General features: G+C 36.5%; 1 protein-coding gene across 1 annotated transcript; it reads right to left on the bottom strand.

The window, feature by feature from the left end:
- Positions 1–4,067: 4,067 nt before the first annotated feature.
- LOC137817736 (uncharacterized) lies at positions 4,068–10,194 on the bottom strand. Its single transcript, XM_090296115.1, has 3 exons — positions 9,621–10,194; positions 9,228–9,354; positions 4,068–4,630 (listed from the first exon to the last, which is right to left on the bottom strand). The coding sequence occupies exons 1-3, from the start codon at positions 10,175–10,177 to the stop codon at positions 4,241–4,243; spliced, it is 1,074 nt and encodes a 357-aa protein (XP_090152241.1). The 5' UTR covers positions 10,178–10,194; the 3' UTR covers positions 4,068–4,240.
- Positions 10,195–16,995: the final 6,801 nt, after the last annotated feature.

Below are 16,995 nucleotides of genomic sequence, written 5' to 3'. Positions count from 1 at the left end.
TCGTCAGAGGCCCATTTATAGAAGGCCTTGTAGTTGATCTTGGGGGGAGAACTAGATTTCGATTTCGAGCACACCATGATGCAGATAAATGGCTGAAGAAAGAAGAAAGGAAAAGGGTTTTAACAAGCGATGCCAAGGCAGAAAGGGGAAGAGAAACCCTAGAAAATGCCACCCACGCGAAGAAACCCAGAAAGGGGGAGAAGAGAGCGTAGAAGCACGAGGAGAGAAAGAAATGTGGAAATACAGAAGCACATACAGTCCCAGGCAGTTCATACACAAGAATGCAACGCAATGAAGAAGAAGAGCCATGGAGGTAGAAAAATCATACCTTTGAACGTGTGGGTCGGTGGTTGTTGAGGAAGCGCAGAGGGAGCAGCGATCGCTAGAATTTCAGAGAAAGAGAGATGAACAGTAGCGCACAATGCGAAAGAGTGAATAGAACAGTGTTTGGGGCGTGGGATTTCGAAGTCTTAAACGTTACATTTGCAATCCAAGAGGTGCTAATTTGGGACCGTGCGATTGAGCCGCGTGTCAAAGGATTAGGCGCTCGCTGGGAGCGCAAGAGGCTTATGAGGCTGACCGCGTGATGAACCACGTGGCAAGCGATTAAGTGTGGCCCCAAAAAGTGGTGCTTTCCCCGTCTCAGAGGATGTTCGATAAGCTATTAAGAGCACCCCCATGGTTCAGAGAATGTCACATCAATAGTTTGAGGAGTGTCACGTCAGCAAGAGTGACACGTCACCAGGATGCCACGTGGATGGCGTGGGCGAGGCCTTAGTCTTTTCGCTGAAAACAAGTCATCAGCTTAAGACTAGGGGGCTTGTGTACCGTCCCGTACCCGGGCGTTGACAAAGTCAAGGTCAAAGTCAGCGTCGAGGTCGAAGTCAACATAAGGCACTGCCTAGGTGAGGCGACGCCAAGGGCAAGCGTCGCCAAGGCAAGGCGTCGCCAAGATAAGACGTCGTCTAGAGCAGGTGTCGCCAAAGTAGGACGTCGCCAAGGTAAAATGTCACAAAAGCAAGGCAACCACAGTGTTGCTCCTCGATACCCATGGGTAGGAAAGACCATGGAGGGAGTGACGCCGTGGGGAGGCCTCAAACCCCGATAACCCGGGGTAGCAATAAAGGGAAGAGAAAGGTGGCTTCAAGGCCATAGTACTAGCGCCAGTGGAGAGCAATCTGACTCGTGAAGTGCCCATGTCGCCCCAGAGAATCCCTTGGGATAGTTACGACTCATGAGAAGGGTCACGCCCAGGGGTAGCCAGGTGCAGGGTACGAGAGGAAGGTAGATACGCTCTCAAAGCGAGTGACTAGAGGTTTGGGAGCATGAGTTGGCACCCAAAGAGTCACCCCTTGCGCAGATGCACTCCCAAGAAGGAGGGCTCACATGAGGAAATACCCCCAAGTGGGGTCACGGTGCTGTGAGGCCCTCCAAGTGTAATAGTAGCCAAGTCATAATAGAAACGTCAATTTGTCAGGTATAAGGTAATTAAAGCTATTTAATAAAGTTTACGTTTCGAGCGTTTAAGGTACTTTAAATGCTCCAAGCGGTTTAAACGTCTTAAAGGCGCTGAACGTTTCATAACCTTAAATGCGCTTTAAGACGCTTTAAATGCTAGAGTAGTTTAAATAGAACCTTGGACGTGGGAAACAGGGTTCGGACTTTTGGCGAATTTTCCCAGAATACACTCTAGTTGCTTGCTCGAGTCTTGAGGTTACGCACAAGGGACTAGAGAAAGGTTGTTTGCCAGAAGGAGAAAAGATACACAACACATAGTTCTTTTTACCACCTTCAGAGTGCCATTCACGGTGCTCCGATACGGAGGTGCAGAGTTTTTGGTGTTTCTCTCTAGCTGACTTGAGCGTCGGAGTGCAAACGGCCGCTAGGGCGCCCTTTTGTCCTTCTTTGCAGGTATCCACAGGTAGCCAGAGGGAAGGTGTCCCTAGCTGACGGGCAGGGTTGCGCACAAAGACGTCCCAAGTCAACCGGCCGGAACAGGGGTATTTCCTCGTGTGAGCCCTCCTTCCTGGGAATGCATCTGCGCAAGGGGTGACTCTTTGGGTGCCAACTCATGCCCCCAAACCTCTAGTCACTCGCTTTGAAAGCATATCTACCTTCCTCTCGTACCCTGCACCTGGCAACCCCTGGGCGTGACCCTTCTCATGAGTCGTAACTATCCCAAGGGCTTCTCTGGGGCGACATGGGCACTTCACGAGTCAGATTGCTCTCCACTGGTGCTAGTACTATGGCCTTGAAGCCACCTTTCTCTTCCCTTTATTGCTACCCCGGGTTATCGGGGTTTGAGGCCTCCCCACGGCGTCACTCCCTCCATGGTCTTTCCTACCCATGGGTATCGAGGAGCAACACTGTGGTTGCCTTGCTTTTGTGACATTTTACCTTGGCGACACCTGCTCTAGACGACGTCTTATCTTGGCGACGCTTGCCCATGGCGTCGCCTCACCTAGGCGGCGCCTTATGTTGACTTCGACCTCGACGCTGACTTTGACCTTGACTTTGTCAATGCCCGGGTACGGGACGGTACAAGGATAAAGAAAAAACACAATTATATGGTGATTTAGATGATGATGGGTGAAAATGAAAAACACATAAGAAAAAGAAAATACAATGACATAAAGAATGGAGAAAAGTGGCACAAAGAAAATGAAGGAAAAAGGTGAAGAGATGAAGAAAGCTCATGAAGATAAGAGGTTGTCACGTCACTTGGAGGATGGGATACTCCAAGATGAGTGGTGACCACTTGAAGTGTAGAGCCCTCAAGATAAGACCCAAGGATAATAGGAGACTCAACTCAAACACTATGACAGAGTTTCTTTACTTTCAAAATTTAATGTGTACATTACATAAGGCAAGACACCCTTTATATGGAAGAGAGTGACTTGGGGAGCAAGAGTGAGAAGGGTAAAGGTGTCATTTGTGAGAAACCTTCTAGAAGGTAGGTAAAAAAATCCTAAACCTAAGTGCACTTGTCATGAAAGGTGGTCTTGGCATAAGCTTAATTTATGCTAAGTACACTCCCAATTTATGATAAAAGAACCATACTCTAGCTTATTCTTCTTTTTAGATCCCGAAAGTGAGCCTAATTTTTTTGCATAAATTTGTCTTCTGATTTATGTCTAGTTCTTTTTCTGCTGGGCTCTCTTGAGGTTTGGTGGGGTCTGGTCTTGTGTGCTGAGATGATTGACCTAATTGTGAAGTGTATGTTGTGTCCTTAGTCATCTAATTGTCAAGGTGGTTTGTATCACTTGATCTACTACTATGTGCTAATTAAAAAGAAAGATATTTTGCAAAAGAAATTTCTAAAACCTCATTGAAAGATCGTCTTTCATATAAATTATCATATGATTGCATTCAATCAAATAATACTTTATCAAATAGTTTTAAAAACATTTTGGAAACACAATTATTTAACTCCTAACTTCTTGTATTTTTTCTGTTTACTACAAAAGGTATAAGCAAATATCACAAAAAGCTTTTAGTCTCGTAGGAGATGGAAGAGTAAGAAGTGGCATGTGTACTTGGTTGAAATGAGTTATTGATTAGTGAAGTTCTTTAAGAATTTTCTAAGGGATAACATGACATAAGCTAAATGTTAAGGATCGACCACCATAAATTCGGCGTGTTATTATTATTTTTTTTCTGTTGCCAATATTTTTTTTTTATCAGCTCTTTGGCCAATATATTTTCCGGAAAAAGTTTGGTATGACCCTTCCTTTTCTAAAATATGTATGTATCTCCGATTTTATATTTAAAAACAATGCTATTATAATATAAAGTCAAACTACATTAAAAAAACTTACCACATGAGAATTAAAATCAAGTAATAATAAACACATAAGATCCGGAAAGATAGATAATGGCATAAAATGACATTCCTGCCTAAATATAACATAACTAATGTCCAACTAAGAAAACGCAACAACCTAATAGGAGTAAACTAATGTGTCGTACAAAATTAAGGCAAAAATTCAAGTAACAAACACATTAAATCCGGAAAGATAGATAATAGCATAAAATGACATTCCTGCCTAAATATAACATAACTAATATCCAACTAAGAAAACGCAACAACGTAATAGAAGGAGTAAGTAAAGTGTCTTACAAAATTAAGTGAAAAACATATATAATCATGGTCGCATACCCTTGTTAATCAGTATATCGGATTCATTCCCTTGTTCATTGCATTCTTTCCAATGGCACAGGAAACCCCAACATCATTATTTTAAACTTGCATTGGCGCGTAGTTGCTGCCACTTCCAATAAACATTTCGTTTGAACATCGATCAAACCTCAACAAAGGTTCTAGCCCATCACGACTAGATCTCAACACCTTCTTATTATTCTTTTTCCTTAAGGGTTTCTTGAACACTTTTGTAGATTCTTCAGTTGCAGTGACCCTTTTAACATAAGCACGGAGCATTGATCCTTCGTAAGGGTTGTTCTTATTCCTGTTGTATGTCTTGTAACTCTGGCGTCGCTTGGTTCCATTCCAATGATTCTTAATAGTATTTTCAGTCCTTCCAGGTAGCCTCTTCGCAATCTCTGACCACCTATTTCCAAATTCCTGGTGGGCTTTGATCAGAATCATGTCTTCTTCCTGGCTCCACGACTCCTTCTGCAAAACAGTTGATACACCGAAAACAAACACATTTATATATCATAAAACAAAATATATAGATTTTTAGTATATTATAGTGATTTTTTCAACTAATTGCATTAAAAAAATATAACTCAATAAAAAATGACTTTATACAACCATAAATTCGAAACATCATTTATTTTTTTCCTTTCACGTTTATTCCCTTACTATATCTAGAAAAAAACAGATTCTAAATTTAAATCATTAAGAGAGAAAATATCTAATAATTCAAAAAATTCAACATGATCATGTGGATATATCTCTATTAGTAATTTTAGTTTTTTTTTCTTATTAAAAAAAAACGAATAGAAACTCCTTGCACAAACAGAAATAAATAAGCATAAAAAAACTGACAATAGTATAATTAATCTTTTCTAAACATTTTCAAGGTTGCAACTCACATAAACTAATTATTTAGTCCTTTGTTTTATCTATTCTAGTTTTATTAATATATATATATATATATATATATCAATTTATCTCGTAAAAATAGGAGAATAGGTTGTTCAATAAGTTTTAAGACAATTTTTATGTACTATGTTTAAATATAAGCCATATACTAGAAACGAAAATTAAAACATCAAATAAAAAAATTAAATACTTTTCGGATACATGCCTGAAAAGTATTTTAAAAAGTAAAATTATCTAAAACATATCTGAGAAATGTCATGGAAAAAAATTTAAAAAATAACAAATATTAGATCATGTAAACGTAAAATTCCATTCAAAGGTTAAACTATAAAAAAAACTAAACATTATTACTTGTATATTATGGATAAAAACCAATGAAAAAATAACTCATTTATAAATTCAACTATTCTCATTGAAAGACGTGTCAGAAAGGAAATGGAATATTTAAATATTGTTATATTAAGACGTTTTAAAAACTAATGTTATACAATAATTTAACACTAAATACTTAAATTTACCGAAGTATAAGAATAAATATATATCAAGCTACAAACGTAGTATACAAATAAATTAAATATAAAAGAACATAGTTAAAAAAATACAAATATTTAATAGAGGAGACCTTACTAAAATCACCAGTCAAATTTTTCAACTAGTTAATTATTAAGAAAATGAATGAATAGTTTTCTCCAATAACAAAACAATAAAATTACCTATAAAGATAGCAACAAAATCGAATCAAATAAATGTATGCATTTCATGTTATGTGTAGTAATATGAATAGAATACTCATTATAAAAGTTTAATATCATATTATCTGGCTTAAACAATCAAGTGTGAAAAAAAAATATTGTAATATTATTTCGCAAAATATTTCTTTAGTTAAATTAAGTTGTAACTACTGTAATAAAAAATCATCCTAATACCATTTTTAAACCAAACGTAATTCCAGAACTTTTCTACTTTTCTTCTTGTGATTAAATATTATTTTTGTTGAGAAAATATACTAATTTGAGGAAATAAAAATACATTCAGAATTCATCTAAATCCATAACATTCTTCGCTCCCGAAAATGTACAATTTAAGAGAAACAAATATTCACAAAAATATTTTATTTCAAAACTAGGGGTGTGGCGAATATGATGGTTTTCATAAATTTTATATTTCAAATTATGGATGGGATAAAATATCTATTAACAAATAAGTTTTTTGAAACAAAGTTACAAAATATCTTTAAAATAAAAATTAAGGAAGATTTAATTATGAAAAAAATGATTGGGTTGATTTTGATATGTTAAGTACAAATAGGAAGAACTATTTGATTTTGAAAAATAATTGATAACTCAGTAACATTAATAAAATTAAAAATGAAAGTAATCCCGTCTTTTTTATTTTATTTTAATAATAAACAACACATAAATAGGAATCCCAATGTACTTAAGAAAAAAAAAACTTCAAATTATATATATAGGTCATCAGTTTCGCATATTATAAAAAAATATAATAAAAAGTGTTTTTTATTACAAAATTATTAGATGATAGATCTGAAGTTTTTAGCTATAACTACATCTATTTAATCTATTAGATGTAAGTGTATATATTATTTTACTTTATTAAGAGTTTAATAGTAAGTGATTTGATTTTCTGGTAAAAAAATCATATAAGATTAGACTTATCATCAAATACAAATATTAATTAGTAAATATAAATATCAATGTGTATTTAGCATATCTAAATATTATTTTACAAAAATAAGTTCATTTTTATTAAAAAATTTCTAATTATGTTGCCAAAATAGTTAGGCATTAAAATAATTTAAACAAAAATATTTAAAGTAAACTACACAATTTGTTTTTCCAGAGTTTATATTTTAACTTGTTGGGACTCATGCACTTATTGAATGCATGTTAAATTCTTGTATATAATGTCTAAAAATGGGGGAAAAAATAGAAGATTTAGAGTAAATTTTTGGTATATTTCAAATTTTGTATAGTGTTCATAATTTAACTTACTACGTTCGTACAATGCAATAATAAATAGTATTTGATTATAAATTATTTTAATGAAGTTAATGTAGGCAGGCCAACAAAATTTGCAATGTAATCTTCCATAATTAAAAAAATAATAATGAATGAGAAAAAAAATATTAAAAATAAATTATATTCAAATATTGTATTTATAAAGAGAAAGAAATAATTATCTCAATTATAAACTTTATAAAGGAAATAACATGCTCTAAATTAAAAGATTACCCTTATTTTTACAATAAAAAACGTTTATAAAAAATTATGTATTTTATTCATACCTATATGAAGAGAATTTTTCATTATAACTGCTTTTTGGTATACACAAATTTCTTCCTATTCTATCCTTATTTAATATATCTCATTTTATTAGTACAATGAAGTATTTTGTTATTTTATATGAATTACTTAAAAAATAAAACTATTTTTTAATTTAATATTAATGTACACGGACTCCCCCACTCTTTTATTTGATTCCTTATTTTAAGGCAATTGAGAAAGAAAGAACCAACATACTCTTATATGTTTTCACACCAAATCTCACATATCAAATAAAATAATTTTCATTTCCAATCACTTTCTTCACTCCAAAACCACCATTATTCTTTTGTATATACCATGAAGTCAATCATAACTTTAACGTGAACATTAACACACTCTCTCATATCAAAACTATCAATGAAAGAAGAAAAAAATAAGTGAGACTCAAACCGAAGAAGAAAAACAATGATTGTTTAATCAAATCACCATTTTTCTTTAAAATATTATTTTTTGTTTTTTATTTTTGACTCAGAAAAAATTATTTCTATGTATATTTTAAATTTTAAAGTTGATTAAAAATGAAAATACGAATACAGGCGCAACCGCTGTTATGCCTGTGTTTCTGCTAGTAAAACATACAAACAATGAATGAGAAAATAAAAATAATATTAAAAATAAAATATATTCAAATATATTTCCTATAAAGAAAAATAAATAATCATCTATCTAGAAAAGAAAAACCTACTCTTTAATATTTTTCTAAAGTTAAAAGAATTGTCTTTATTTCGACTAGCAGAAACATTTGCAGTAATACACTTGTTTATCAAATTTTTTAAATATTTTTTAAATTTTATTTTATTTTCTTTATTATAGATATTGTATTATAAGTTTAAAATAATTATAATTTTATTGAATTACTATATGACGTAATTTAAAATGTTATTACAAATTTCATTCGACAAATTTAGAGTCTGATAATCTTTTAATCATCCAACAATAAATTCTTCCTTAAATAAAGTAAATTGTTAAATTATTTATTTTATCAAATAAATAAATAATTATTTTTTTATTAAAATATGAATAATTTAAATAATGTACACTTTATTCTTTTAAAAAAAATTACTATTATTATAATAACTATTGAAATAAAAATATATTATTAAATTATAAGATATTTTTATTAAAAGTTATTAAAAAAACAAATAATTTTATATTTTTATTGTATGTGATTTTTTTATTGTGTATGTGATTTTTCATTAGAAAGAATTATTGGAATTTTTTTTAAAAAAAGTAGTTATTTAAAGTGTAAAATAGTAAGAAATTGAATTTTTTATTTTTTTTCAAATTTAAATTTTAATATAAAATAAATAACTGTTAAATTTATTATATTTTAATGTTATATTTTCTCTAAATAAATGTGTACAGAAAAATAATTCCCTTTCTATTTGTTATAAATAATTATCATTATTGTACTGTTTCCACTAATAACAGTTAAAAAGGATATATATATATATATATATATATATATATATAATTAAATTAAAAACAATCAACCTAACCTTTGATAGATAAATCTTAATTGAAATGGTACGGAACACATACATTTATTAGAAATTATTAATTCTCTTAAAAACACTTTAGTAAAAGAATTATATAAATGCAAATTTAATTAAATATATATATATATATATACATATATATACATATATATATATACATATATTTACACCGATTATTATTTAATTGCATAATTTTTATGTATAATTTATTACATAAATTTGCATGTCTTTTGTTTAAATAAGTTTAAACTTCAATCTGGTAGATATGATTAACCAAAAAAAAATTATATTCATAAGAATGGAAAGAAGAAAAACCCTAATGTTTGGCCGGAGATGATTGTGCCATCTTTCTCGACATTGCTTTCCAACTCTACGGCACATCAGCTTTGCAATTTCTGACCATTTCTTTGGCCCAAATTGATTCACCAATTCCACAAGAGCACTACAAAACCCAGAAATTTGGATTCATTAAAGATTCATATTTTTTTTAGCTTTTGGCAGATGAATGAAAAGAAAACTTCTCTTCTCAATAATTAAAATATAAGCAAATTACGAATATTTTAATCATACAATCAGTTAGAAATAAAAGACGATGACAAGTTTTATTACTAAATTTTGTGACTAATTATTCTATTTTTCATAATGGAAAATGAGAAAAAGAAAAGAAAAGAACAATAGATTGGAAGAACAGATGCCATTTATATATACCTGTCTTCTTCGGGAGTCCACTGCCCTTTGATTATATTACTGTTCATATTCTTTTCCACCTCTACCATCCTTGGATCAGTGTCCCTGTGAAATCCACTCATACCCAATCCATACTCATTAGAGAGACTGAAAGGAGATGGCGATTTGGAAGAAGAGGCTTCAAAGGGATGAACCATGCTTTTCTGGGAAAAGTCCCATATGACTTTGCCTTTATGGTGGTCATACAAAGCTTCAATTTTGTTGTTGTTCTTTGGTGCTAACATTACAGGCTGGTGACTGTTAATGTTAACAAAGCCTGTTAGGGAAGACCCATCATGCCCCAAAGAAGGGGTTGGTATCCCATTACCATACATGGGGGCTGTGATGGGGTTGTGGGCAGGCACATTCACGATGTGGTTTTGAAAATGGTAGAAAGCATGGTTAGGGTGAAACATGATGGGTTGGGATGGTGGGATAAGAAAGGAGCTTTGGGATGGAAACATGTTTTGATGAGTGTGTGGCTTCAAGTAGGGGTTTTTGGGAAAAATACCTGAAAGGAAGCATGGATCAAACTCCATGTAAAAAGCTCAGAAGAATTCAGTGGGTTAAGAAAAAGAGAGTGAAAGACAAAAGCTTGTATGTGATGCGGCTAATAGAGGATTCTTACAGTTATAAGTAGTGGTGGACTTAGAAATGAAGAAACAGTGAGGAAAAATGTGAATAATATCCATTGATGCATGTGCTTTCAACGGTTGTGATTAATAGTTACTGTGTCCGTTCAGGTTCCACTCTTTGCTCTGTCAGCAAGAAAATGGGGCTTATTTAACTCTTATTTTTTTAAATTTTGACAAGAGTAATGAATGACTCAAACAAATTCATTCTAACCACATTGTTAAAATGGAAGGATAACAATAATTTTAATTAGTTTCTATATAATAACTAGGTTATATTAATTATTTTTGCAAATTCACATTAAAATTAGTTAAGACCATACAGGTATATAGGATTTATTAAATATATCATTTTGACACTCTGTAACTCCTCATTAGTTTTCATATAATTTGGTCTATTTGAAATGTAGTATCTATTATTATATTATATTGGACAATAATACTTTGACGATCCTAAATTCAAACCCTAAATTTTAAATCCTATTATATTTATGTTTTTCTCTCTTCTATCTCTTTCTCACGCTGTTCTTTTTTCTTTTTTTTTCTAATTTTACCCTGCAGTAATTTTCTTTTATTAGAAAAAAATATGGTGAAATGGTGAAGCCTTATATTTTTAGAGAATCTCGCAACCCATACATATAAAAAGATAAAGGTCTGATTACCTCAAAACCTTCTAACTACATTGAGCTTCAGACTCTCACTCAATAATAATTTAACACCTATTTTACATGAACCATACTAAACAAATATGATGAAAAGTGAATATTCATGTACTAATAAACACACATTAATATGTTTTACTTTTTTATATTCTTTATTACTGATGTGGAAAAATTTATACAACCGAAGTTCTTTTCAGTATTCAATAAGTCATTATTGATAGGCAGAGAATTCATTAAACTTGAAACGAAAGTGATCCTGCCTGTTGACCGAAACGCTGGAAACTGCCTCGTCAAAGGATCGACGTGCGCACCGCTTCTCACCTCCGTTCCTCTTCGAGATCCACCTCAAGAACCTGCAAAGAAACAGAACGCCCAAGTCAGTGACGGTATCACCAAATACTAAGAGAACAAGAACCGTGCAAATCTTCTCTCACAGTCAGCTCTATAACTCGCAAGCATAAAGAGTATAATCTGAACGTGCGTACCTCAGAAAGTTGGTTGAGAACTCTTATATACCTGGTTGTTTTCTCTCTCCTGGCAGTTACAAACCTGGACACGTGGCTCGCATCCAGTCGTACACGTGCCATCATCTGGAGCCTCCTTGACTTGACGCTGCTTCTACTCTCATTTTGGCTAAGTTATTTATGCATGGTACTGGCCAGTGCATAGCTAACTTGGGAGTGCGATCTCTACTGGAACTGGCGAGTTAGGGGCCTTCATACACCTTCCCTGTGGTCTCGCCGGCCGCCTTCATAATCTGCTTCTCCTTCAACTTTGGCAATGTGCTTGCTCTGGCGATCTCCAATGACTAGGTCGCCTGAATCTATATCTGGCGACTTCATCTTTAACCTGCTGATCGCCGATTCTGATAAGCTGGAAATCGGAACACGCCAATATAACAACTGGCGACTACACGAGCCCCCCGACTTCCTTCCCTTTTGCCAACCTGGCGCCTTGCCAACACGCCTATACTGTAGCAGGATGCCACGTCATCACTCCCGACCACCAGGACGGTACAGAAAGAAAAAAAAAATCTCCCTTACACATTTCTAAGGGGACGATATTCTTTCCGATTATAATCACATTAGCTCCTTCTCAACCTATCCTAAAATAAAGTTATTTCCTTTTTACACATTAGGCTCTTTGAAAAAATAAAGCTTTAAAGGGGGTTAGGTTGAGAAAAATGTTGAACTACCATGAAGTAAACAAAAAAGTTAGTTATCCAGTTAAATTTAATTGTGAGTTTCGTTAAAAAGCATGATTACTTTGTCTCTCCCCATCATATCATTGCAGGAGATGAATTAACCTTACCGATCCCACCTTAGTTAATTTTCTCTGAAGTATTGAATTTGGTCCTTTAACAAAGTATTTTAAAATAAAAATTAAAAGTTGTAGATAATAAGCTTTGTACACTGAGTTTTCTTTAGATAATTAATGTCTTCAGAGTTGAGACAAAGATGCAACTTTGTAATTTGTACATAAATGTGAAAGAGGCATTATGTTAAATACTTTCAATTTATATATATATATGTATCCGCATTTTTATTTTTTTTTGTCATTTATTTATGTTTAGTATTAAAATTTGATAAATAATATTAATATTATTATAGTATATTTTAATAAATATTAATATACATGAGAAGACACATAAATTATCTAAGTGTACCTACTAATATATTGGGAAGAAAACATAGCAAACATAGTAGTTATATATGGTAAATTTACAAATATCTTTAATTATAAAAATAGAGAAGAAAATCAGTTTAAAACAGAAAAGCAGTTTCCAAAACAAACGGACAAAAACTTAAAATCTAATTGTTTCGTGATTAATTTGAAATTAAAAAAAATAATAAGAAGCACTATGCCATAATCAATCAAATTAAAAAAGTCAACGTAAAGTGATCCTGCCGGTTGACCAGAGCGCAAAAGTCTTGCCACGTCAAAGGTATCTTCCTCTGGATCGACTTTGCACCACGCTAGCTTCCGTCCTTCACACCTCGATTCTCCTCAAGAACCTGCAAAAGACAGAGTGGCGCCGCTGCGGCCGATCGCGCTCTGACGCTCAAGTCAGTCACGGAATCACCAAAACTCTAAGAGAGAAAAGCTGAAAACTCAAGGAGCCGTGCAAAATCTCTCTCAGCGTACTCAAGTATTCTCAAAGCGTAAATAAGTGTTCTAAACGTGCGTACCTCAGAATCTGTTAAGAGTTCCTTATATACCTGTGCATTTTCTCTCTCCTGACGGTTACACCTCTGGACACGTGGCTCGCATCCAGCTGTACACGTGTCACCATCTGGAACGTCTTCTGCTTGAGTGCCACTTCTACTCTTTAGGCTGTTCGACTAAGTTACTCAGGTGAGGAGCAACTCGGTGCATAGCTGCCTTGGAGCGCGATCTCTTCTAATGGCGAGCACGGGGCGTCACCATGCACACCTTCTCTATGGTCTCGCCTGCCGCTATCACGATTTGCATTACTTGCTCATCGTGTATGTTCTGATAAACTGTTCCCTGGCCTCAACCTCTGGCTAGGGAATGATCATCTGATAACTTCATCCTTCGTACTCGTGCCCTTTGAAAGCCTCGAACAAGCCTTCCTGATCTTTCGGCGATGTCCTCCTCTCGGCGATCTCTGATCACTTGGTCGCCTAAGCTCACATACGGCGACTACGACACAAGCCTGGTGACCGCCGGTTTAGATATGCTAGAGATCGGAGCACGCCAACTTAACGATTGGCGACTACACGAACTTCCCGATTTCCTTCCCTTCTGTCAGCCAGGTGTTCCGTTCAACACGCCTATATTATCGCTTGCTGCCATGTCATCACTCCCGACTACTTGGTCGGTACACAAGCCCCCCAGTCTTAAGCGAAGACTTGTCCAGCGAAAAGACTAAAAGGTCACATCACCGTCGATCTACGCGGCGCTGGCACGGAATTCCAAACATTCGTACCCTCTGCTTTTCTGACGCTCCACGAAACCCCTTTTTCTAATCGCTCGACACGTGGCTTCATCAACGATCATCTTCAGCTGTCGTTTGCGCTTCCGAAAACGTTCGAAAAACCCTTAACCCCCTTGCACTTCCACTGTTCCATCATCTTTCTGCATTCTCAAACACTCTAAGCTTTTCTCTGCGAACCCACGAAGCTTCTTAACTCTCTCAATCTCCAACTCTCTTCAACGCTCATCCGATCACAAAAAGGTACCTCTTTTACTTCTTCTGTTGATATTTGCTGCATTTTAACCGATTCGCATCATCCATTATCTGTCTGAAGCATACGTTGTGGGCTGCTTTTTCCTTTTCTCCTTCTCTCGTAGCTTAGGGCTTCGTTCTTCGTCACGTTCATCCCAGCGAACTCTTGTTCGTTCGCTCTGCCTTCTTCGTTCTCAATCGAGTTGTTCTGTTGGCTTTGTTTCATCCCTTTCATTTCCCCTTGCAGTTCCTGCGATGGCTCACACAAAATCCACTGCGAACCCTCCTTCTTCGTCGCGAAACCCTCCACCCCAAGCGCGTAGGGTTGCTCCTGGGGCAAATCCTCCACCAGAGCGTAACCCACCACGAGCATCTGGTGCTCCTTCTACCCAGGCTGAGAGGCCTGCAACTTCTCACGCCAACCTCGCTCAGGCAATCCCGCCAGTCGCCGGAGGGGCTTCCTTGCCTCCAAAAGACTACAAGGAACTCTATCCTTGGGCCACCCCACTCTTGTTAAAAGAGACTTCTTCAATAAACACGGAGTTGGGCGTGCTCCGACTAAGGAAAGGAGACCAGTTCGACCTCTCCTTCCACAAGGAACACGATAGCAAGGTGGCCGTGCTGCCCTGCTTCCCGGACGAGCCGATCTGTGCGGACGACAAAGGGAACAACGGCGAGTTGTTATGCATCCTCTACGCCACCTTCTTCAAGAAAGTGAAGCTCAGACTTCCCTTTACTCGCTTCGAGAGAGAGCTGCTAACCGAGCTCGATATCGCCCCCGCCCAGCTTCATCCCAACAGCTGGGCGTTCGTAAGAGCGTTCCAAATCATCTACGCACACCTGGGGCTGCCGGCTTCAGTGGATGTCTTCCTTTTCCTGTTCGAGGCTAAGAATCCCGGAGACCGCCTCTGGATTAGCTTAAACGGGATTGCTGGGAGGTCAATCCTCTCGATCTTCCAGCAATCTTACAAAGACTGGAAGGGAAAGTTCATCAAGGTGCGCCCAAATGAGCAAGATCCATCACTGCTCGACGGTTTCCCCTTGTACTGGGTACACAAGGGGAACAAAGACTCCAAGGAATGCTTTAGGAGGCCAAGGAGTCCTGACAACATGGGCGAGCTAGACAAAGATCTCTGCCTTTTCTGGAAGAGCGTAGCAGCTGCCAACATCACTTTCCCTACCGCCTCAATCATCTCCTTTGAGTTCTCCTAGGGCCAACTTGAAGCTCACATAGGTTAGCCCTTTCCCCAGCACCAAGACTCTTGTTTTGTGTTGGAACTAACTTAGCGTTCCTACCATTCCATCCTTTGGCGTTCTGCTTGTTCTGCATTGGTCTTGATTTTGAATCCATGTGCCACTTGTTTGCGTTATTCCTGCGTGCATATACTGGTATATCTTGCTTTTGCTTTTGTGCTTACTCATCTATTTTCTACCTTGTGCAGACTTCATGTTGGGAAAAGGTAAACTAGCTGAACTGAGGGCGATCGCCCGATCTCACAAGTTGGCGACGGGTTCCCAAACCGTGCCCAACTCGGTGGTGGAGATCGCCGTTGCTCAGGGCAGAACTCCTCCCCAAGGTCCAACTCCTTCGGAGACACTACCCGCCCCCCAAAGAAAAAAAACTTGTCTTGAGGAAGCCAAAGAGGAAAACTCCTCAAGTGGTACAGGAAGAAGAGGATGACGAGGCGACTGAGGACGACCTCGTCACCAAAAGAACAAGGGTGGCACCCTCTTCACCACCTGCTCTCCCAACACCAACACCGCCCTATCCTCCAGCTCCAACACCGCCAGTCCAAGCAACACCCTTGGCTGTCGCGCCCCCTGTGGTTGAAGGCAGCGAGCCTAATTTCATTGAGAATCCTCCAAGCGCCTCCACGCCATTTGTATCTGCTGGAGAGGATCCTCCTTCAACCACCTCTATCGCTGGGGCTGCACCAGGAGGAGATGAGGGTGGCCATAACTCGCCAATCCTGATAACAGAGTCTCCGACTTCACCACCACGCCAAGAAGCCCCCCTCGCCCTTCAAACTCAAGAGGGTGGTGGTGAAAGTCAGCACCAAGCTCCTCCAGCACCTCCACCAGCAACAACTACAAACCTTCCCCCCTCCATCAAAGAGATCTGGGGGCCCTTCACAGCCAAACTAAAGATGATGGCAGAGGATCTCCCCTCAATCATAACGAAGGCTGTGAAGAACTCGAGCAAGAAGCTCCAAGACGAGAATGTGACGCTTAAGGAGGCAAACCGCCTGATAAGGATGGAGGCAGAGAAGCTTTCTTGCAATCTGATGATGGCGGAAATCGACCATTCAAGGCTGGAGGACACCATGGACGCTGAACTAAGGGGCGCGCGTAAGGAGGCCTCCGATCTGCGCCAAAAACTGCACCTCCAAGCTCAAGAGAAAATTGAGCTGGAGAGCAAGCTGGTACCCTAGAGGCTCAAGGTGGCCAACTTGGAGGCATCATAAAGCTAATCATAAATTTCATAAATTCATAATTTTATAGCAATTGAAAAAAATGAGTCTAAACGACTAAAGAATTGCTTTGTTAACTTCTGAAATTACAAAATAATTATAGTAAATTAATAAAATATTAATAAGGATAAAATATAAAATTCATAATTGTATAATAGCAATTGAAAAATCTGAGTCTAAAACCAACGCCTCCACTATCAACAAATAACCTGGTCCACATCTAGCAACCATTAAGTGACAATAAATAAAATAAATTTTTAAAACTAAAAAACTGCTCTGTTAACTACTGAAATTACAAAATGATAAAATAATCAAAATAAATTAATAAAATAAATATTAATAAGGATAAAATAAGAACAAATTTATATAAACCAAAAACTGTTATAATGGGGAATCCCCTTT

Source organism: Phaseolus vulgaris, chromosome 10 (assembly GCF_051622355.1).
Source record: "Phaseolus vulgaris cultivar YP4 chromosome 10, ASM5162235v1, whole genome shotgun sequence".
Lineage (NCBI taxonomy): Eukaryota > Viridiplantae > Streptophyta > Magnoliopsida > Fabales > Fabaceae > Phaseolus > Phaseolus vulgaris.
This window is presented reverse-complemented; position numbering and strand designations above follow the sequence as displayed.